General features: G+C 39.5%; 1 protein-coding gene across 2 annotated transcripts; it reads right to left on the bottom strand.

Moving 5' to 3' along the window:
* Positions 1 to 1,240: 1,240 nt before the first annotated feature.
* ATP6V1B2 (ATPase H+ transporting V1 subunit B2) lies at positions 1,241 to 24,621 on the bottom strand. 2 transcript variants are annotated; one of them, XM_070606565.1, is made up of 15 exons: positions 24,330 to 24,554; positions 18,612 to 18,667; positions 14,274 to 14,372; positions 13,173 to 13,266; positions 12,967 to 13,044; positions 12,068 to 12,207; positions 11,645 to 11,746; positions 11,215 to 11,312; positions 10,485 to 10,608; positions 8,493 to 8,643; positions 6,964 to 7,046; positions 5,360 to 5,464; positions 4,545 to 4,674; positions 2,486 to 2,660; positions 1,241 to 2,197 (listed from the first exon to the last, which is right to left on the bottom strand). In XM_070606565.1, exons 1-14 carry the CDS (start codon positions 24,463 to 24,465, stop codon positions 2,521 to 2,523), a joined length of 1,536 nt encoding a protein of 511 aa, XP_070462666.1. In that variant the 5' UTR covers positions 24,466 to 24,554; the 3' UTR covers positions 1,241 to 2,197; positions 2,486 to 2,520. The 2 variants fall into 2 exon arrangements, with proteins under 2 accessions (XP_070462666.1, XP_070462655.1); XM_070606554.1 differs by having other exon boundaries at positions 1,241 to 2,660; positions 24,330 to 24,621.

Genomic DNA, 24,621 nt, shown 5'->3' with positions numbered 1-24,621 from the left:
ACTGAAGTGACAGTCAACTGCAAGCAAGAAATGTTCATGAGTCATCTGGTTAGCCTGGACTTTGAAGATACTTTTTCTCCTTCTAAATACTTTAAGCCAACTGGAATAAAAAATTTTTCTTTTCAAAAACTTTGACTACAGTGAGAGTTGAAGCATCATTAAAGGGGCCGGCTCGTGGCTGAGTAGTTAAGTTCGTGCGCTCCGCTTTGGCAGCTCATGGTTTCGCTTGTTTCGATCCTGGGCGAGGACATGACACCACTCATCAGGCCACGCTGAGGCAGTGTCCCACATAGCACAACTAGAAGGACCCACAATAACTAAAATAAACAACTATGTACTGGGGGGGTTTGGGGAGAAAAAGCAGAAAAAAAAAAAAGCCCATCATTTTAACCAGTCTGTTAATTAGGTCTTATCACAAGGATAAAAGGTGCGCTAAGAAAAAGTAAGTAACCAAATAACAAGAGTGCTACTTAACCAACTCATCCTAAGTATTATGAAAAAGTAACAAGTCAAATGTGCCTTCATAAAGACTTGTTAGTAAAAGCAGCCTACTCTGAGTGCCTACCACAGATCAGGCCGTTCTAGGGTTGACACAAAAGAGCTCTAGTCCTCACGACAACCCTAAAGGAACATAAGCAAACAGACTCAGACATTTAAATGTCTAAGCAAGGCGATCCAGTGAATGGCAGCACCAGAATTAGAACACGGGTCTACCCAGTCCCTGCCATGACTGAGTCTCTTCCTCCGCATCTTGTAGAAGCTCCTCGAATTGAAGAGGGGAGAGAAATGGAAGGCCTCCATGACACCACACCCTTGTGCTTTAATCAGCATGTTTTGTTTATAGACTGGATGTCTAGTTAAGATTTTATTTGAAGCGAGTTTTGGCTTGCTTCAATACGTATCTCATTTTCTATTTATCAGCCTCTTTCATTCACAGCAGATAGGTTCCAGAGGTCCTGAAAACATCTGAAACCAAAGGCGGCTATAGAACACCTGTAGCAACTCTCAACCCTGGGTGAAAGTGCAGTGTGCTAGAGTGGCGTCTTGAAAAGAGCGCGAGAGGACAGCCTGACAGACAGAGGGTACAAAACATGGGCCCCGTCCCTTTAACACGAGGGTTGGCTCACAATGCTGGTTACAATGTTCAAAACTCTGAATCAAAGAGGTGCATTATTATGTCATATATTTGCTCGTTGTTATTGCTTTTCTGATTAGAAGATAAAAAGTCACTTTAGGTAAATTCCATTTAATTTAATATTTATTTTCATTTTATATCCAGATGTCACATTTTCTACATTAAAATGTAATCATGCTGACTCCCCCACCCCTACACCCTCAGAGAAAAAAATGAAGAACTTTACATAATTTGAAAGATGGAATGCACAGAGTAGAGAAGTTGCTATTGCACCCAAGTAATGAAGAGCACAAAGAGACCAAACAGTAGACATGGCAGAAGTGCACTGAAGCAGCTCAGGGCTCACAACTGGAAGAAGCAGGATTAAAAGGCTAAAGCTTTTAAATGCTATCACTTGAGCCACAAGATTACCCTGAAAAGGCAGACATAGGTCAGAAAGCAGGACCAGATAGGGGAGTTTTCAAAGGCTGCTCTCTAACAGGGCTTAAAATATTCATACACAGAAGAGCTTTCTCCTCCCCTTCAGCATCTGGTAAGCACTTTAGAAACTTAAACCACTGTTAGCATGTCCGAATGTTGAACACATAGAGGTTTTTCTTTCTTCCTTTTTTAATATACCCTAACTCTTTCTAAGCAACAATTCAATTAGTTATTTTAATTATGATTCTTCTGCATGGAAACCCAGTAAGGATCATCAAGACATAGCATCTTGCTACTATCAGATCAATGCCAGCTGTGCAAAAGCTGCATGATTCTGTTACTCAGAGGGAGGGAGAAGAGTAAGACACAGGCACCCCAACTCATACGCACTAAAGAGGAAAAGGAAACTCCTTTTCTAATCTAGTCATTAAGTAGGACAGAGCAGGTGGACAGTAAAAAGCATCTGCTTAGAGCAGAGCACAGACTTGGGGGCACACCCCAATCCAAACCCAAATGCTCATCAAAGCGCCTCTGGGCTCTTCCTAGACGAAGCTTCTTCAGACCTGGTCCCTCCCCTAATCTGGAGATCAAAGCACTGTAACTTCAGATAGTGACACTCTTGAGGAAGTGCAGAAGGAAGATCTAGGAGACCCAAATAATAGGACATGATTAGACAAGTGACTACAGCAGTGTGTACAAATCCACGCATCAGTAAGACTTCAACTCCGCCCCAGAAGCTACTTTAAACAAAGCACTGAAGATCCAGATTTTCTCAACGGGATATTTTAAAGTCTGTTAGCAGTTTAAAACATTGCAACACAGGCAAAATATGTTACCTGTTGTTTTTAATTACAGGGTAACACAGTAAACACTAACACAAAAGGTGGGGATGAGGGAGTGCAGAAGGAATACAGAAAACAGGACCAGTACTTCACAACAGGATCGAGCCAGCGATGAAGCAGCAGCTAATGTTTTGCAGAGTCTCGAGGGTAAAACTCGCTCAGGGTGCTCTGAGGGATTCTTTTCAGCATTTCTTTGGGGAAGATTCGGAGCAGTTGCCAGCCAATGTCCAAAGTCTCATAGACAGTGCGGTTTTCGTAAGGACCTTACAAAAAATTGAGAATGAATGAATAAAGGCAAACTTCTTCCAACTTACCAGTGTTATTCAGGATTTATTCTGTATATGACTAGCACCGTGAGCATGAAATATAAAAAAGACAAGAGACAAAGCAGTTAGGTCTCCAAGACCGGATGCAACTGAAGGTGGAGGGTACAGACAAGGCATCAGAGAAAACGGAGTGGCCTGGAGGCTAGGGATGGTGTCAGTCTGTATGTGTATATGTGTGTGCGTGCGCACATGTGTGTAGCTTTTCTGACAACTGGGTAGGATCTAAATACCTTGAGCAGTGGAAACCCAGACCCAGGGTTTTGTCCAGAGAGTAGCGAGAAAAGCAGAGGAAGGCTCACAAAGACACGCAGGAAGCCTTAAACGCCAACTGAGCACCTGAATAGGCCAGCAGCTTTCAAAGTTGTTGTTTTGATTATTTTTACTAACAGAATCATCCTTACCCTGCAAATAAATCTCATTTCTTAACTAAGGAATCAGTGTATTGGAGTTCTGGATTCTTTTCTCTACCAGAACTTCCTTTCTATCTTTTTAAGGTATTTAGGTTCTGCATAAAACAAAAAAACAACACCCCAACAATCATATATATTTTAGGGATTTTAATGTTAATAAAAAATCTATCACATGCATAGAAAAGTATACAAAATCCTATGTGTATAGCTTGATGCATTATTCCAAAATAAACACATCTGTTCTAAGTATCACCAAAGTCAAGAACAGAGCATTACAGGGAGAGACCAAGCAAAACAGTTTGAAAACCCTACATATTCTATGTGATGAAAACCCATACAGACTTTTAGCAGAGGGACAATCAATAAAATGAGTTCTAAGTTGACTCTTGCAATGGTACAAAGGCAGTCAGGGACACTGGTGAAAAAGCTGGCATTAACAGGCAGGGCTGACAGGATAAAGGTCTGAACTGGGTCTTAAGACTCAAAGAACGGTCAGAGATCAGTAGCTTCAACATCACCCAGGAACTTGTTGAAATAGGGAATCTCTGGCCCCACCCAGATCTAGTGAATCAGAATCTGCATTTTAACAAGATCCCCAGTTCATTAAAAGAGCATACTAAAATTTGAGAAACACTGGCCTAAGGGACTGTAATGGGAATGAAAACAGAAGAGGATAAGATATTTCAAAAGGGAACACTACAAATTAGCAAATATTTGATCACTGTGGAAAGAAGGTTAAGAATTATGCTCCATCGCTGAGCTTGGGCTAACTAGGACATGCTCACGTCAGAGGCAGCCAGGAACTGAAAAGGGAATTGCTGGGCAGGTGATCAGTTGGGAAAAAACTCTTTTTCTGACCAGGCTCAGGCTGACGGGTTGGTGGCATAAACAAAGGTAACCCAGCCGGAGGTGTAGGATTAGAGCTTCAGAAAGAGGGTAGGGATCACACACAGGGATTTACTCAAGAGCATGGGGAAAAGGCAAAGCCAGGGGGAAAAAGTACAGAAAGAAAAAGTAACTAAGCCTTTGGGAACACAAACAATTAAGAAGTAGGACGATAAGAAACCAGAAAAGGAGATGGAAACAGATGAGTAAGTCCAAAACCCCCAACACCAGAGGAGATCCTTACAGAAAGGTGAGGAGGAAGGAGAAGTGGCAACGGAGGTGGGAGAGCAGAAGCCCAGGTGTAAGGAAGGGAAAAATAAGATGGGAGCTAAATAACTGGATTGTGGAGTTGAATGCGGAAGGGAAGGAAGGAGAGGGCTCAGTGCAAAGACACCTCAGGCGGATGGAAGAACTTCTTCTCTAATCACAAGGAAAATCAGAGACCAATGCAAATTCACTCAGACTGGAGAGAAGTCTTCAACGCTACATAAGGCTGTTTATGTTTTTAAGAAAACAGTCATCTTACCCTGAGCAATAAAGTTCCTCTCAAACTTCTGCAGAAACTCCAAGTAAAGAAGATCATCAGAGGTAAGGGCTTCTTCTCCAACTACGGCTTTCATGGCTTGTACATCCTTACCAATAGCATAGCATGCATACTAAAGAGAAAAAGGTTTTACATGAACAGAAATGAGAGTTCATAAATGTTAACAGTCATCAGGGCTACGTAAGTGTACTGCTGTAGCTATCTTCATAAGAGACCACAGAAGGAATTTCACATGATTTACAAACACAGTCCACATAAATACAGTTCATGTGTGAAGTTCTACTCAAGAAAAGTATTTGGGATATCAGTAAATTTCCCATTTCTACTTTAAGGTCAAAAGTAGTTTTCTTTATTTGTGCTTGGTGTACAACCTCATATGACTATAGAAACCAAGGATTTCATAAAATACATAAAGCTGTATCCCTTACAGTGTTCTGGTGTTGCTTAATACGTTAAGCAAGAAATAAGCATATCTTTTCAGGAATATAATTATTATTAAGCTTACTAATAAAAACTTAAAATGACCTTATGGCTTAGTTTTTTATTTAAAGATTACTTTGTATAGCACTAGACATGGGTTTCAAGAATGATTTTTAATCTTGGTCATCAGCATCTATCCTTATTAAAAAAGACTGCTTGGTTCTAATGAATGTTTATACTAAACATGAAGCCTATACTAAAATCCTACTGGGATAGGGGAGAAGAAAAGCGATACAGGAGAAAAGACAAGAGCAGCAGAAAGAATGGACTAAGAAAGGTATTTGTCTCTTTACCCACCACCTTTCAGAGCTACGTACCAGCTGGTTAGACACATCGGCATGATCCTTCCTGGTCATACCTTCTCCAATAGCAGACTTCATCAACCGGGATAACGAGGGCAGCACATTAATAGGTGGGTAAATCTTGGGTAGAATGGGAGGATAAAAAATATTACATTTACGTACAAAATTAATGTGTTTAAGTATAAAACTAAGTACAAAGCTTTCCTTGTAGTAAAGAAGCATTCTAAAACTCATTGTCCCTTAAATACATAAAACGGCCGCAGTGGTTTCGTAGAGGAGTTCTACTATCTTTTCTTGGTAAGAAAAGGAAGCAAGAAACACTTTATGGCATATTTTTTGAAAATCAATTCCAAAAAGTACAATCTCCAAAAACAGTACAAGATTATATTGAAAAACTGAATTTTCAACATCTGCCTACACTATCAAATCTAAATCGTCTTCTGAACTCTGACTCATAAAATCACATACAAAATAAAAAGATTAATAACAATTCCACCTGAAAGCTAATTTTAGAAGCAGGCATCTATTACAGAACCATCAAAAATCTGTTTTTGATTATTCATCCATAAAAAAGAATGAAATCTCGCCATTTGCAAAAACATGGATGGACCTTGGGAGCATTATGCTAAGTGAAGGAAGTCAGACAGAAAAAGATAAACACCATATGATCTTACTTGTTAAGTGAAATCTAAAAAAACAAAAACCAAAAAAAGTTGAGCTCACAGATATAAAGAACAGGGTGGGGGGTAGAGGTGGGCAAAATGGGTGAAGGGAGTCAAAGGTACAAACTTCCAGTTATAAGATAAGTTCCAAGGACATGAGGCACAGCATGGTGACCAAAGTTAATAATGCGTACTGTATTGCGTATTGAAAGTAGCTAGGAAAGTGGATCTTGAAAGCTCTCAGCACAAGAAAAACAAATTTGGAACTGCGTATGGTGATGAATGTTAACTGGACTCACTGTGGTGATCACTTCACCTTATATACAAATACCAAATCATTATGTTGTATACCTGAAACTAATATAATGTTACGTCAATTATGCCTCAATGAAAAATAAAACAGAAAAAAAAGTTTCTGTATTTATAATGAAATTAGTAGCTTATACCATTAATGGAACAGAATACCTAAAAAAGTTCTTTGAGAGAACTGACTCCATTTTAGGCACAATAAAGAAAGTGGAAATGTATTCTTAATTCTGGCACCTTATCCACACCAGGATTTTAGTATCCCGAAATGACAATTTTATAGCCACATTAAAAATGATTCAAGGGGCCGGCCCGGCCACCGGTTAAGTGTGCATGTTCTGCTTCTTGGCGGCCCAGGGTTCGCTGGTTCGGATCCCAGGTGCGGACTTGGCACCACTTGGCAAAAGCTATGCTGTGGTAGGCGTCCCACATATAAAGTAGAGGAAGATGGGCATGTATGTTAGCTCACGGCCAGTCTTCCTCAGCAAAAACAGGAGGATTGGCAGTAGTTAGCTCAGGGCTAATCTTCCTCAAAAAGAAAAAGATTCAAGTTGATATTTGCTAAACAAAATAATTCCTAAGGGCAAAGTGAAAGTCACAAACTGAAGAGTAGATTTGTAAGCTTTACAGCACTGCTCAAATGTCAAATACCTGTCTGTTGTGTAGCTGTCTGTCCACATAGATCTGCCCTTCTGTAATATACCCAGTCAAGTCAGGGATGGGGTGAGTGATATCTGCCAGAAAAAGACATCTGATGTTAGTTAAAGTGTCCATCTCATATAAACAAACCCACAGGAAGTCCATCTGCATCACTTACAGTATTACCTAAAACACTGCTATATAAAATAATTTTTCTGTGATGACGAGAAGTTCTGCAACTGTGCTGTCCAATATGGTAGCCATTAGCCACATGTAGCTACTGAGCATGTAAAGTGTGGTTAAGGTAACTGAAAAGCTTCATCTCAAGTTTTACCTAATTTTAATTAACTTTAGAATTCAAACAGCCAAACGTGGCTAGATTACCATATAGGACAGTTGAACTTACTAGGCTGCAGCAGTCAGATATATGTTAGCACGTGACATAAATTTAGCGGCATTCATAAAAAGTACTATTTCTCTTACCAAAATAGAAATAAAATCCTGTTTTAAACACAAAGTTCTCTTGCAGAGATTTGCCAATTTGATGTATACCGAGAGCACATTTTTAGTTCATAAGCTATCTCAGATGGATATGCAACATGTCAACATGGAAAACAGAGATGCTAGACATGTAGAGAGACATCATGCAGTCAGCGCCAAAAAGATCACACAAAGCAAGACATTTTTAAGTGTGTCAAATTACATAAAGTAATTTTGCAGATACTTCCTTGGAACAAATCATTTTCATGTCAGAGGCAGTAGAGGGTACCAGTTAGTGTGAATTATGAATTCAGACTGCCAGTTCTAAAGCTATGATGTCCTACCCTTGACAGACGACTGGGACTCCCTGTGCCTCCGATTAGAGCCTCTCCCTCGAAGCTGCTATGAGGTTGGAACGAGTCAGTATTTACAAAGCACTGGGAGCAGTGCTCGACTGTATGAGTTGCTACTGTTCTGAAAACACCCTGTAAAGAGCTTTCTGAAAACTGCGATAGGACAAGAAGGCGGTAATATAAGAGGAGCGCCACAAGTCTCACCCAGCAGGCCCGAGCATGCGCTCAGGCACTGCACTGCATGCTTTCACACACACAGCAGAAGAAACGGACCTTTAACCAGCCTCTGGTGAGCCTTTTGCCTCTAACGCCCTGTGGTACTTAGTATTTGTGCTCTTCATCTGGCACACAAGCTACCCTAATATTATTGGCGCACACACATAAAAAACATCCAACTAGATGGAGTAACCCAATAAATTTTTAAATTCCTTATATCTAGACCAGTGTCCTGCAAACAGTAGGTACCCAACAGTGTCTAACAAATGAAAATTAAAAATTTAAATTACAAAGAAAATTGTTTTTTCCTTCCACAAAAGGATAATGATAATTATGGGTAGTTTTCAATGAAAAACTTTATTTAGGCATAAATAACTAGTTAAGGTAAACTCTTGGAGGATAAACTCTCAAAAAAATTTCAACGCAAAAAGGTAGATGGTCTTCTCTCTTAGAATGATTAGGTCTGCTATAATCTAAAGACCAGAGACTTACCATCGTTAGGCATGGTGAGAATAGGGATCTGAGTAATAGAGCCATTTCTGCCTTCCACGCGACCAGCCCGTTCATATATTGTGGATAAATCTGTGTACATGTAACCTGGGAAACCTCGTCGACCAGGAACTTCTTCCCGGGCCGCTGAAACCTGACAATAAGTCAAGGAGGAGACTATCACATACCAGAAGATGAAAAATAAAGCTTGGTTAGAATACATTTGTTTGAACTTGCCAAATTACAGAGTTGGAAATATCATCTTGTTCATTTTAAATATTGTCTCTAAGAGATGATTTAGAAAAATCTAGCAACACAAGTTCAAATTATTCTGCAACAAAAAAGGTTGACAATCTGGGACCAGAAGTTTTTTGCTAAAATCATACTGCCGTAACGCAAATCTTGAAATAGCTTGCTAGAAGAAAATCTGCTGGCAATTTTAAAAATCAAAGGAAGTTAATTTTAAAACTAAGAACATTCTTAGTTCACAAGATTCATTTCATGCTATGGATTTTACCATATTTATGTAAGCTAATCCTGAAAAGGTCAAAAGAGAAGGAAATATATACCAGGAATCACTGATGCACTTTACACACATTATTTAATTCAATCATGACAACAACCCTATGAGGAAGGTGATGTGGTTAACCCTGATTTATAGCTGGAGTCAAGGGTCAGATAAATAATTTGCCAAGATCACAGAGGCAGGAATCCATTCACTGCACAACATAAGAATAGTAATAGGGGTTGGCCCCGTGTCTGAGTGGTTAAGTTCGCGTGCTCCGCTTCAGGGGCCCAGGGTTTCGCTGGTGTGGATCTTGGGCACGGACATGGCACCACTCCTCAGGCCATGCTGAGTCAGCGTCCCACACAGCACAACCAGAGGGACCTACAACTGGAGTACACAACTATGTATTGAGGGACTTTGGGGAGAAGGAGGAGAAAAAAAAAATAGTAATAATGGTCTTTCTCTTGGAGCCATGTACACTAGAACACAGGAGTACATATTCACATACAGCTACCAAGAGCCCAACTTTCAAGTGCTACTCTGGCCCCTCCAAAAGAGTACGCACAGCAGGGCTCCCCCAAAGCGTGGGCTACACACCGGCTTCACCAATGGCAACGAGGTGACAGAAAGCAAGATGAGCATTTAGAAAACTTTAATGGCAATTTGGCAGAATTTTATGTCTCTTGAATCTAATAAGAAAAAAATCTTGGCTTGTAAATTGTTAATTTTTTTTAAAAATTTCACTTTTCTATTAGCTCATTTTTATTGTATTTTAGAAAAGTATTGGGCCATGATAGATGGAGTGGGGGAGTCCTTCACTGAAAAAGCACTGCAGCAGAGAGATGGCAATGGGTCTCAGGGAACTTTAAAAAGCTAGATATTTCTACTGCAAGTTTCTTCACAAGTCTTTTCCATTTTTTACATGCTTAACATAATGGTAACTCACTCAACATTTCAGTAACTTGCATTAGAACACCCCCCCAAACTTCTGCTGGGTGATTACTGCTGGAATCTTAATACTGTTCCTAAATAAACAGAGTTTTCTGAAGGAAAAAGTTCTAAAGAAGGAAAAAGTTCTAAAGAGGGTACTGCCAGAGTATGGTCTTGTATTTATTTAAATACTAACATCACTAAATTAAATTCTGAAAAGTGTTATAATTGACAGTCTGGACAGAGACAGAACTTTCTGGGAGAGTAAATGAATAGATGACTTGCATCATCATTTACTCTCTTTTAGAATGAAGTCTTAATCTATGGTGACAGTGACAGTATGATAACTAGGCTAATAATTTAAATCTCATCCTCTATAATCATTTCAACAAAGTTGACAAACAGAAAAGAAGTTGTATTTTCCTTTCTGATTAATTAAGGTATTCTTCTAATATATGAGCAATGAAGTTTAAAAAACATGATTAAAGAAAAGGAAAGACTTGCAAAGGGACAAGATAACCCCCAAATTAATGCATTTTAATTGAGAAAATAATTACCTCTCGAAGCGCTTCCGCATAAGAGCTCATGTCTGTTAGGATGACCAGCACATGTTTCTCACACTGATAGGCCAGAAACTCGGCTGTGGTCAGAGCCAAGCGAGGAGTGATAATCCGCTCAATACTGCAAGGGAACATCGAGTCCTAAGTCACTCAAGCAAAAAGGCCAAAAACAAAACAAAATGCTCTGCAAATAACAGTACAGTCCTCCTTTTTAAAGTTTTAAATTAACTGAAGGTAAAGCAATTATTACTTTAAAGTTCTTAAGTAAGGTAGGGTTATTTTATGGACTGACATAATAAGAATTCCTTAGTGCTACAAGTTAAATTGACTATTTTATAAATGCCCCATAATTACTCAGAACTATATAGTTCTCAAAACTGGGAGAGACAGGGGAGGAGGGAAGATACAGAGGCCAGATTTCTCAGGTAAGAGGAAAATATCATTCATTGAGAATGGACTCTGTGCTAGGTAATTTGTATGTATTACCACATTTAATATGCACAACAACCCTGTGAGACAAATATATTTGTCACATTTTATGAAAGAGGAAAACAAGCTCCAGAGCCTAAGTGATTTGCCCAAAGCCAAATAACTAGCAAGAAGCAGAGCTGCAATTTCAATACAGTTATCTCACTCCTAGGCCCATGTTGCTTTCATTATAACATTTTACACCTCCCTAGTCTTAGGTGACATTTTTGACCAGAAAGAAATAGCTCTATTTACTTACGTTGGGTCATTAGCCAAGTTCAAAAAGAGGCAGACATTGTCCATGGAGCCATTTTCTTCAAAGTCAGATTTGAAGAACCGGGCAGTTTCCATATTTACCTAAATAGCAATGACTTCATCAGTGCTAGGAGAAGAAAAATTCTCAATATTTATTTCAGATGAAGGCCAAGCTAGAGAACTGCATTGTTCCTTCTTTAAACCTTTTCACAAAAGCCAACAGAGTAAGCAGCTAGCTTTGGGCACAAAGGGTATTATTCTTACAATTCACAATCAAATGCTAAATTTTAATCCCTAGTTTGCCCAAAATGCTAAGTGGCAACTTCTCTACCTAGAGATAAATTCAATGATATATGTATAGTTTTCTACACTGTTCTACTAACATAGGCAATTAATTTTATATTTCATACTAAAACAGAAAAACCTATACTTACACCCATAGCAGCAAAGACAATTGCAAAATTTTCTTCACTGTAGTCCACTACATCTTTGGATTTCTTTACCAAACCAGCCTGGCGACAGATTTGAGCTGCTATCTGATGAGGAGGACAAAAGAAGTGAGGCGAAATCTAAAATAACATTTCTATAATAAAATGTCCTTTATCCTAAACTTTTTGGAATTGTAATTATAAATGAAACTGGGATGTTTTAAGGGACTTTACCCAAAAAAACTATTTCGTACTTTCTGTAAAGATTTGTAAGAGAAAGCAAGAAGACAGATATCATGCATGGATAAAGAATCAATGTAATTGCATTACATTTATGTCAAAAACCCTGTATTTGGTTTCTCAATAACGGTGAAGCATTTGGAAATTCTTCCTTATTAAATTTCATACCAAAAAGATCCCATTTCTCACCTCGTTGTGTGGTAAGCCAGCAGCAGAGAAGATAGGAATTTTCTGCCCCCTAGCAATACTGTTCATGCCATCTATGGCCGAAATGCCGGTCTGAATCATCTCCTCTGGGTAGATTCGACATTGAGGATTGATTGGCTGGCCTAATGCATTTCCAAAAGGGAAAATTTTAATACACCTCTACATTAAGACTAGAACCATTTCTGGGGCTGGCCTGGTGGCACAGCAGTTAAGTTCGCGTGCTCTACTTGGGCGGCCCGGGATTCACAGGTTCGGATCCCAGGTGCAAACCTACACACCACTCATTAAGCCATGCTGTGGCGGCATCCCACATACAAAATAGAGGAAGACTGGCACAGATGTTAGCTCAGTGACAATTTTCCTCAAGCAAAAAGAGGAAGATTGGTGACAGATGTTAGCTCAGGGCCAACCTTCCTCACCAAAAAAAGGGAAACAAAAATACGTATGTTAAAAAAAAAGACTAGAACCATTTAAAACATTTCTTTCTACTCTTTAAAAATTCGTTTTGAAATCTGAAAGTGTTTAAATATTTTCTCAGTAGTCTTTTGTAGACTCACAAAATATATGGTAGCAGAACGCAAGTTCCTAAAGTGAAATAAAGGTACAGCAAATAAGAGAGAAATCTTAAGTTCAAAGCCATGCTTTTGGTATTTACATTTCAGATGTACCCTGTGATATTTTACAATATCTTAAGATATTTTATTTAACATTTTAAGATGATCTCTAGGAAATATAAATTTATTAATAAAATAATTAATTAAACATGGAGCATGTTGGTTATCAACTTAAAGTACCATAAAAATCACTATCTAGCAAAGGTATAAGATAGATAGATAGAGGCTGTTTTCCCTAAAACACGGAAATCCATTTCCTGCCCCTACCCATGATGTCAAGGAAGTCTTCAGCCAGTACCACAGGACCTCTGTCAATGGGTTTTCCTGATCCATTGAATACTCGACCTGTAAACAGTAACAAGTAGTAGAGAGTAGACAATGACCCAAATAGTCATAATTTTCAAAGAGATTTTATGGAAATATGTTGAAAAGGAAACAGATCTCTGCCCAGAATGAATAACACTATTCGTTACCAAGCATGTCCTCGGACACTGGCGTTCGGAGAATATCCCCAGTAAACTCACAGGATGTTTTCTTGGCATCTATACCTGAAGTCCCTTCAAACACCTATCAAGAAAGAGACGTAATCAGAAGGATAAAAGAAATTTAGATCTGAAGCACTTAAGTTCTATTTGTCTGTTAAACAACCCTTATAAAGTAAAATACATAAAAGTATACTATTTTTCTTTTTTTTTTTTTTTAAAGATTTTATTTTTTCCTTTTTCTCCCCAAAGCCCCCCAGTACATAGTTGTGTATTCCTCGTTGTGGGTTCCTCTAGTTGTGGCATGTGGGACGCTGCCTCAGCGTGGTCTGATGAGCAGTGCCATGTCCGCGCCCAGGATTCGAACTAACGAAACACTGGGCCGCCTGCAGCGGAGTGCGCGAACTTAACCACTCGGCCACGGGGCCAGCCCCAAAAGTATACTATTTTTAATATCAAGAACAAAGAAGTTTTCACGGGATGAACAAACTGTCCACTTCTTGACCAACGGTCACGCCTGCAGGCCAGATCCATCAAGCAAGCTAAGAATGTTTTTTACATTTTTAAAGTGTTGTTTAAAAAAAAAAAAAGGAAAATAAAGGAAGAATAAGAATGCGCATCAGAGACCTGAGGTGACCGCACAAAGCCTAAAAATACACTATCTGGCCCTTTACAGAAATTTTGCTGACCTCTGCTCAAGATGACTTTTTATAGGAACTGTTATTTGAGGAAACTGGCATTTCTCATAATCAGTAACATCAAAAATCAGGAATCACAGGAGACAATATAAAGAAACACACTCAGATCTTGTTTTGGTTTCATCCCATAAACTGAATCCCTGCTTTTCATCTCTCCTTATCTGCTTCATTTTATCCATTTAAAAAAAGTCACTTTACCAGTCTAGTGAGTGAGAATGGATATAGGTGGCTGATATTTGGCAAGAAAACATGCAAAAATAATTTTCCCCCCACAGCCAGTAACCAATCTCTAAAGATATACTTATTCAATGATCACTAGAAAACACAAATGGGGTTCCCTGTTTTTGTGATTAGGGAAGAGTTCAACAGCCCAGGTTTTGAAAGTGATACTTACCTGAACCACTGCTTTGGAACCACTAACTTCTAGAACTTGCCCACTTCTCTTCGTGCCATCAGGTAATGTCAAGTGGACAATCTCAGCATATCTGGGAAACTAAATAGGAAAAAATAAAGGATCGCAACCAAGATTTTAAAAGCTCTCCAAAATACTGTTTATCACAGCATGTATGCATGTACAGTCTCCCAACTTCCCAACACACACAGGCATATACCAAGAGTTTATAATATCCCCAGAGAGTTTAAGTCCTTAAAACACTCATCACTGGCACATATACTGGCAAACATAGCAGAAGGGACAGAGACAAGGGTCTTAAATCCAGGAACATACAGCAATTAAATTTTTTCCCCTCTGTGCACATGTTTTAAAGTTTTGAGATTATACAAAGGCACAAAACTTACAAATAACCATGTTCCTGCTACTCAGAACTGATGTTTGCTTCTGGGCTGGGTATTTAACCATCTGTGTGCTTTGGGCAAAGGAGGACAAAACACAACTAAATAACAAAATAATGCTAACGTTCCCTCCTCAATCCAATTCTCCCAGATACGTATTCCTCTAATCCACTTTTAATATTTTAAAATGTATGTTTCCAAAAATATACCATAGTGGTTTATTTACATAAACGGCAACATACTAAATATATCATCCTACAAACTTTTTTTTTGTTTTGGACCTGTCATGACAATATTTACCTTATTTTATCATAATCTATTGAAAGAAACATCACTATTTTGTGTGAAGGAAAACACCTGCCAATTAAACTACAATGTACAACTGATTGTAAGACACTTTATTTTGGAGATGCTATTATATGAATAAATGGGCATCTTAGAATTAATCTTAAAACAGAATAGATGTGGTTAAAATAAAATCAAATGACACCACATTTTATCCAGCTGCTCTTCTATCAATTGACTTCAAGGTTCTTCCAAATTTACACTCCTACAAACAGCTGCAATGAATTTTCACACATGTGGCTCCTCATGAAAGTATGCCCAATTTCCCTGAGGTATTCGGTAAGCTAGTGGTGAAAGGCTGTGCCCATTTTCTGCCAAATTACTCTGAAAAGGAACTGTATTAACTTACAATCTCCCTAGCAGTATACAAAAGTGTCTTTTCCCTACATCTTTGCCAATCTTGTATTAAATTTTAATTTTTGCCACTTGATAAAATAAAAAACAGCACCTTTTCAATTTGCATTTTTTCCTGATTCTACTAATACTGAGCATCTTTTCATGTTTACTAACAATTCAGACTTCATTCCCTATGACTGGTATTAATATCTTTTCCTTACTTTTCAACTCTTCTGCTTTTTCTTATTTGTTTGTAGGAGTTTCACAGATTCTGGATATTAATCCTTTTGCAAATATTTGGACTCAGCCTTTTAATTTTGTTTATGGTATCTTATCACACAGAGGTTTTAAAACTTTATGTAATAAAATGGCTTGTTTTCTGATTTGTGCCTTTTACATCTTCTTAAGGAAAACTTTCCAATCTGAGGTCATAAAAATGGTCTTCTATATTGTCTTCTAAAAGGTTTTTCATATTTGGGTCTTCAATTCATCTGCATTCATTTATAGTATGCAATTTTATTTTACTCATTTTTATTTTTTCATATAGGAAGCCAAATGCCCCAACAATACTGAGTAGCAGAAAATGTCCCCCACTGACTTGTAATGTAGCCTTCATCATTCACCAAGTCGAATTCTAAGGAGGCGAGGGAAGTTGGTCTCAGGGTTCTTAATTCTGCTCCACTGATATATCTGCGTATTCCTGCACCAAATCTTTACTCTTAATTACTCTATCTCTAATTGATTTTGTTACCTGGAGAGATTAAGCATCTTTGCTATTCTGAGTCTTTTCATTTATGAACATGGAATTCCACTTATTTTAAGTTTTCTTTTATGTCTTTCAACAACGTGTTAGAGTTTTCTGTAACTAGTTACAATTATTCTAATTAGTTACTTCTGGCATATAGAACACTATTGATTTCTGTAGACTGATCCTTGTATCCAGGAACTCTGTTTTCACACCATTGTGTCCAACAGTTTGTCTGGTGAATGACTTGGGTTTTTTCTTCACTTAATCATACCACCAAGAAATGACGACAGCTGAGACTTTTCTTGTCTAATCTCTTTATTCCCACAGCACTGGTTAGGTTCCAACTACAAAGATGGAGAGTAGTGGTGACAACAGGCATCCTCATCTTGTTCTTGATTAAATGAGAATGTTTCTAGAGACTCTCCTTAAGTATGGTGTCTGCTGTAGGTAATGACGGACATCCTTTAAGAGGTTAAAAGTTTGTTTTATCTTTATTTCTAAGAGGCTTTTTAAAGAAATGAGTAACTTTATCAGATATTTTTTTCTGTATTTATTGAGAAGAGAATAAGCTCTTTCCAGTTTGAATGAGCTGAACCGTACTGATATATTTTCTAATATCAAATCATCTTTGTGTTACTAGAATAAATTCTACTTTGGCATAACTCTGTTGATTTCTTACATAGTTATTTTTCCTAATATCCAATATATGAGTGTATTTTATTAAAAATTTTGAAATCTGTGCTCATAAGTGAGAACAGCTATATCTTTCTTTTCTAGCGCTACCCTTTGTCTGGTTTGGGTCAAAGATGTACAACTCATAAAATGAGCTGGGGAGCAGTCACCATCATCTTCTATTCTGACATAATTTGTGTAAGATTATCTGTCCCTCGAATTTATGTGTATGTTTGCAGTTAAAAACAAAAGCCAAAAACTGAAAATCACTCTAAATCTGTAAGCCATTCTTACAACTACATAAAATTTATGTACCAGTTTTCCTCAGCTGGAACTATAGTCCAAACAAACATTCAATGAAACTTTTTCTAGCTCTCTTACAATTACTTCCTCAAAGATGTTTTCAAAGTCCCTTCCATCACTGACTCTTACAGCACGCACTTATCCTTCACGCCACTTACAATGAGACATGTACGTATATTACATTTGCTTCTCCACCGCACTCGGTTCCACTGGGGGAGGAGCCACGCCCATTGCTCACCACTGTATTTCTGTGTTGAGCTCAGCACTTAACACAGTTGAAATATGAATATTTTTAAAGTATTTTCAATTATATATTTAGTAATATAAAAGCTTTATACTTTAAAAATATGAGCCAAAAATTTAATCTAATAAAGAATATAGAAGAAAAATAAGAAAGAAACAAATAAAGCTTCCTATATTTCCTTCAAAAAAGTAAAAGTGCAGGCTCCATTCTTTCACCAAACATTAACTGGCACCTGCCTAACCCTTGTACAACTTGAGTGCTATATATTGAGGCTTTAAATCAAACTGCAGACTAGTATGAAACTATGGCCAGGAGGTAAGCTTACTATGTTTAATCTTGAGATTAATTTGTATAGGTTCCTTATCATATACAAAAATAGTAGCTCACTGATAAAGCTAAAGAGACAATGCCCTTTCTTTTAAGAAATGTTTTTCAATCCACTTTCTGTTTCCAGAAGGGTCACATTCTGAACAGCCTTCCATCATTACTTCTTTCAACAAACCAGTAATTGTGTGCCTTTCCCCCTCATTCACCCCAACAACAAGCAACGTAGAATTACTGTTCTAGAAAGCATATATATAAATTATATTCTCTGAAGATATTTGCTCATAGAGCTCAGGTAGGAAGCTTAGCCCAGGGTATTCAATTACAGACACTGTCATATTCTATACCTCTGTTTCTAAGATAACACTAATAGTGTTTATAATTCTTATGTATAAGTGTGGTTAAAAAAACAACATGTAATTAAAGATCCTTACAACCAACTGAATAAGTAAAAACCACTCTTTGCTTTAGAGTTTTAGTCACTGTTGAGATAATCTGTTCTTGTTTACTCATTACTTGAATACCAGTGTTAGGCCTCAAAGATAAAAGTAACAATATTTATTCACTCAAAGACCTTAAATTTAGTAGAGAAGAAAAATACTGTAACAAGTAATTATAACACACGGCAGTCTATGACAAAAGCCATAAGACAGCATATACCTGTATAATACCCTACAGGTTATAAAACACACATAAACATTATTGGCTTTTTTCCTAATAAACCGGTGAGGTAGGATTGACTTTTTTGTTTGTTTTTTAATAATTTTTGCAGATGAGGGACTCTAGGCCACAAACAGGCTCCACAGTAGATCCAGTTCCGGAATAAGGTCTTCTGGCTTTTGATCCAAAACATTCAGACCAAGGAATGACTTAAAAATGACAAGAAAAAATGTAAAGTGTACTAAACAGGACTTAAAGCCATGTTTTTAACTTCATAAATGGTTAAACAATAATCACAGTGGTATTACCTTAACATGATCTAAGATCACTAGTGGACCATTGACTCCTGATACTGTCTTGTATGCTGCAAAGAAACACACAGTCAGCTTTAGTCAAATCGGACACAGCCTAAATGATCTCTCCGTATTACCCAACAACCTCTCTACTTCATCAGGCCTATCATAATACGGAGTGCTCCAACAGCTACAAAATTTTTCACTGAATTTATAAAATATGCCTGTGCCTGTACAACTTTTCATAATCCACCCTCAACCAACCAAACCCATTTTGAATCCTTGCTGAGTCAGTCACACTGTCTTAAGGACCCAGAATACAAAAACAAAGAAGGCACAAAGGGACAGAGTCCCCTCAAGAGTCCCCAGTTTTATGCAGAGAAAGGGGAGGTAAGGCTCTAACAGAGGTGTGCAGAGGGCTCGTGGGCCCGCAGGACAAACTGAGCAGTTCCTCCCTCGACAAGATAAGGAAAAGTTCTACACAAGAGGGGGCACTTAGCAAAGTAGAGGGGGAAAGGTAGGGAATCCTCAACTTCAAGCAGAATGAAAAACTCACAAAGGAAATCTGAAAAAATGTAGTCTGTTAAGGTAAAAAGCCATGTTAAACGGTGTAACAAAAAACTACAGGAAAAGAGCTTGGGGGGGGGGGCAGTGGAATGAAAGGCCAGAGGTCAAATACGGTAAGTTTCCTTTAAAAAAAAAAAAAGTCAACTGTTTCCATCAGCTTAGAGGTTTACAATTTCCACCACAAATGACACCCTGGGAATAAATTGCCACTCTGTAAGGTACTACCCAAAGCCCTCATTTTAGAAAAGGAGGTAGCTATCCTTGAACCATATCATACCTATATACACGTCAAGTACAATGGTCATTAGGTAGAAAACAGAACACTTGGGAGAGTAATTCTAACATCAGAATTAACTAAATTTCATAATCAGAAGAGTTGAAAAAACAAATGAAATAAATATTTGAAGAAAACCGACTACAAGGCCTAAAATAATTTATAAGAAGCTATCATGCAACTGGGAATTTTTCCCTTGCTTGATTTATTAGGTCCTGAACAGAGCTTTCTGGCACTAATGTAGACTCCCAAGAATGAGGAAACCATTTAATCAACAGTCTGTCCACCTAAGGGGCTTCAGAACTTAGAAACACAGGTTCTTAGCCAGGGAGCAAGTGTCCTGGCAGCAACACTGAGACAGGGCAGCCAAACACTATCAGGAGCCCTCGTCCTTCATACTCAAGAGACACTTAAATCCTGACACCAAACGTTTGCTTGAAAACATTTACAATTGTAATTATCTCAACAGAGGCCCCACTGTTTTAAAATAATCTAATACCCTTAAAAATAAGTCCTACCGTTAAAAAATTTCACTGTTCTCATTTTTAAAATTAAGAGTCCAAGGGGCTGGCCCCCTGGCCAAGCGGTTAAGTTTGCATGCTCCGCTTCAGCAGCCTGGGGTTTTGCCAGTTTGGACCATGGGCGCGGACAAGGCACCACTCATCAGGCCACGTTGAGGTAGCATCCCATATAGCATCACCAGAGGGAGTCACAACTAAAATATACAACTATGTACTGAGGGGTTTTCGGGAGAAGAAGAAGAAGAAGAAGAACACCGGCAACAGATGTTGGCTCAGGGGCCAATCTTTGAAAAAATTTAAAAAAAAAAAAAAGAATCCAAACAATCCGTTTTTAAATGACTTCCTAGAATTGCTATGTGGAAATGCAAAGTGAGCTACATTGGAAACATGTTTTCTTACAACCCAGTTTTTAAAAAATAGAGAAACACAGACCTTTTCAAAACCTTTACCTAAACAGTTGCAGATGGCAGGAGGGAGTAGGTTGGCGGGGGGAGTGGATCTAGTTTTGAGATTTACAGGTAACTCAGTTTTGAATAAAAGGCAACATCAATAAAATCCTCAGGTAATGAAATTCTCTACTTTTTCTACAAGATTGGCATCTCCTTTGAACTTCTAACCTCTACAACAATGATGGTTCAGAATCTCATGTTTAAATTCAAGCTCATTCAAAATTATTAAGTTTTGCCAGTCACGAGCAAAAGCATGACCAAGGAAAAGAAACACTAGTCAGTGCTTTTCCTGGAAAGAGTGAATCCAGTTCACTTCTAACTACAGAAGACAAGATTCTACTTCACCAAAAGCAGGCTCTACATTTGCAACAATGTACAGAGCCTTTGAAAAAGCCAGTGAATAACCATTCGAATTAATTGATTAACACTAACACCACCAATACACATTTAATAAATACCTGTCAGGAATTCTAATTTAATCTCCATAACAGATCTATGAGTTAACTTGTATTATTCCAAGTTTTAGAAGAGAAAAATGATTCTCATAAATTAAGTAACTTGTCCAAGAATCTGAACTTACATAGTCTGGTTCCAAAGTCACTTGTTCTAACTTTGTACTGCAGCTCAAACTGTAAAACTGAAGTGGTCGTTTTTTTGTGGTCACTCATAATTATCTGCAAGCCTTATATAGCTATACCACTCAAAATAATTTCAGGATCTGAAACTTTAGCTACAAAAAAATGTTATTTTTACTATTTACTGCACTAGATAATATTTCCCTTATGTCCACATTTTGTCATCGCTGCAGAACAATCTTTCTCCAATGGAGGGGAGCCATTGGGAGAGTTTAAGCAAAGAAGGGAGAGTCTCATGAAGATGCTTCAGCAGTTTTCCCTCCCTGGAAAGCATGAAATGCAGGAAGAAACCACTTCAGATACAAATCAGAGGTTAAGCAACATGCTTGTTTAAATTAAACTGACATATACAAACTAAACTGATAAATGTTACAACCCAAACTAAGTAAAAAATTTTGCCAAACTTTATACTTGGAGAGTGCTTCACACTTTTACAGAGAGCACCTCATTTCAGCTTCACGCAAGGCCGACACACCCACTCTACATTACACTAAAGCTCTGAGAAATTCATTGCTAAATGGAAGAGTCAGGATTAGAACTGGTGTTTTGTTTGTTTGTTTTTTCCCTAATTCTGAAGTTGGTACTCTACGACCTTATAATATTTCTGAATTTAGTCTCCAGTATAATTAAAAAATATGGAGATGACAGTTTCTAGCACTTGGACTACAAACAGGTACTAGAAGACAGTTTATAGACAAACTATAGCTCTTTTCCATGGTAATAAAACTATTTGCAAAAAAACACCAAAAAACAAAAACAAGCAGAGAAAACGGTATCAAACACTACCTCTTATCTCTCAACAGTATTTATCCAGCCTTTTTCACCATTACCATTAACAGCCCAAGCAGAGTTGACAGTTTAGAGTAAGGCTGCCAAAGATATCAAGCTGCTTCTAAAAAGTCAAAACCTGTTCACCAACAACATAAACATTTCTATTTACCAAAATAATGACCACTCATCTCTTCAAAATTTCCAGATGAACAAGAATGAGTCCAAACGAACAAGAACTTGGGTCACCTGTAGGTGATGATCCAGAACTCTGAGAACACAGCAGGTACACGTTGACATTACATATGCTGACCACGCTTTACAACCAAAAAGTCACACTGATTCTGAACTATCAGGCAGGCAATAAATATTTACGGAGTAACATTTTAAAACCAAAATCTACAAAGGTTTTAAGAGGAACATTTCGTCAGATGGCATCCTCTTCCTCCAGCAGGATGTGAGATTGTTCAACACTACTATTGCCACTTAATGATTGTGAAATTTTCAGAGAGAAAATTCGACAGCCATTACACAATAAGAGATCTAGTCCTTTGGCTTCTGCCTTATTAGCAAAACAAAAACCAGAGCAATCACCCTCTCTCGTGCAAGAACAGTAGAGACCCACATCTGAGCAGTGGGCACTAAGGGAGAGGTTCTAGAAAAAGGCAGGTGGATGATTCCTTTATTTGACTTTTCTCTGGAACTAGCTCTGCTTTATGATGGAAGAAATGTAAGGTTAGTCGATCTAGGGTCTCAAGAACAATGGAGATTATCTATTTCAAAATGTTTAGCATCCAAAAGCTCCATGTACGTTATTGAACTTTGTTCAAAGTTTAAAAGAAAAGTGTTTTTTCCTTGTGACTTCAGAAATTCAACTAAAGTGCTCAAGATTATTTCAAACCTGCATATCTCATTTTCCATTTCTTGTTAACAGCCTTATAATCTGGAAGTTGTTTTAAAACAGGATCCAGTTTGTACACTGGAATTGCCAATATCACTCCAGTCCTTCATTCAAAAAGCACACATTAAATAACTGTAACATATCACCTAAGACAGAATCATCAATCTTTACTTAGAAAAATTAAAAGGTTAATCCACATTTATTCAGAAGTAATTAAACTGTCGTCTAGAATCAAGAACGTGGCAATGTAGGAAAAAGATGATATTCAAATACACTTAGCTGTTAGCCTAAGTATATCATTTATGCTTTTTAGAATGACCCAGACACAGAAGAGGAACTCGGCCAAGCACCCCAACTCCCTTCCTCTGATTCCAACTATATTAAGAATCTATCCACCAAATCATCAGAACAAGAGGTTTAAACGCAAGTCACACAACGATTGCAAGGCAGCCTATAGGCGTCAAGCCCTGTGCCAGGCACTGAGGGGAGACAAAGGATTCCTGACCTCTAAAGCGTCCGTCTTAAGCCTCACGTTGCAATGATTTCGTCAGGAGGCATCTCATCTGGGGAAGTTCCTCAGTCACTGGCTAAGCACACAGAACGGCAAGAAAGCATGCTCCTCTGGCAGGCTGACCACCTTAACCGCGGGGCACTCTCCGAACAATGCGAATACTTCAGCTAACACTCTGAATCGACACTGAATGAAATACTGCATGAAAAGGGACTACTGAGCTCTTCCCAGAGGCACCACTAATGTCTACCTGTTCTCCCCAAAGCAAAGCAAAGCACGCCAATGAAATTCATAAAGAAGAATCTGTAATAGTTAGGTATAAATTTATTGTCAAAACCTATGAGAATGGAACATTTGTCAATTTCCTGAAACACTCACTTCAGTTCACGTAAACCCCAACAGGCATTCTCTAATCCAGATAATTCCCAGTGTAAAAAGCACATCTCAGCAAACCATGGAGGCAAGTGTTTTCCTTCTTCCCCACACTGCAGTGCTGTCACATGACCCAGCGACAGATCGGGAAGGGATTAGTCAGGCTTGAGCGCCCCAGACAGAAACCCTTCATCCGAAATTCTTCTTAACCGACCAGCCACCACCAACAGGCACCCCGGCAGTCAACCAGCGCAGACACCGCCCCGTCACCTGCGGGCACGGTGCGCCCAAACGGGCCTCGCACCAGCGCCGCCCGGCTCCCCACGGCGGCCGCGCGCTCCGCCGAGGCGGCGAGCCGGGCGGCGACAGACGGGCCGCGGGCGCTGGGCAGCCGGAGCCCAGCTCTCGCGCCGCCGACCGGCGGGTCTCGAGCCCGCAGGGCCGCCCCTCCCCGGACCCAGGCGCCTCGCCGTGAAGCGGGGCCCCGAGGCCCAGCGCCGCGCGGACGGGGGCGCGTCCCTCGGCCCGACCTGCAGACGGGGCCGGCGGGGGCGGTGGCCGGGACTGCCGCTCGGTCGCGGGAAGCGCGCGGCAGCCCGGCCCAGGAACAGCTCCGGCCGGTCTCCCACCCTCGACGCCCGTCACAGAAACAGGGGCGCGCGGGCCCCCGAGACGGCGCGGCTCAGGGCGGCGCGCGAGGGGAGCCGCCGCCCGCGCCCTCTCTCCGATACTCACTGAGGCGAGGCTGGGAGAGATAGTTCCGGCCCACGGCCAGCGCCTGCTCCCGAGACCCCAGCGCAGGCCCGCCGGCGGGCACAGGCAGTTCGGGCGCGGCCCCGTTCACGATCCCCCGCATCGCCCGCAGCGCCATCTTGTCTCCTCCTTCCCACTGCCCCCCAAGCGACCCCGCGCAGGCGCAGATATAGGGGGGCGGCCGCGTACCCGGCTCCGCGCATGCGCGCTGCGCAGCCCGGGCTCGCTCCGCCCCTTTCGCGGCTCCCGCCCACGGCCGCGTGACTGGCTCGGC

Source organism: Equus przewalskii, chromosome 2 (assembly GCF_037783145.1).
Source record: "Equus przewalskii isolate Varuska chromosome 2, EquPr2, whole genome shotgun sequence".
NCBI classification, from domain to species: domain Eukaryota; kingdom Metazoa; phylum Chordata; class Mammalia; order Perissodactyla; family Equidae; genus Equus; species Equus przewalskii.
This window is presented reverse-complemented; position numbering and strand designations above follow the sequence as displayed.

Coding starts and splice junctions, on each gene's coding strand:
- ATP6V1B2 (XM_070606554.1), bottom strand. CDS start 24,465: ATGGCGCTGCGGGCGATGCGGGGGATCGTGAACGGGGCCGCGCCCGAA. Junction 14,373..18,611: donor TGATCTTAGATCATGTTAAG/GTAATACCACTG, acceptor TTTCCTATTTAG/TTTCCCAGATATGCTGAGAT. Junction 8,644..10,484: donor ATGCGGAAGCGCTTCGAGAG/GTAATTATTTTC, acceptor ACTTATTGTCAG/GTTTCAGCGGCCCGGGAAGA.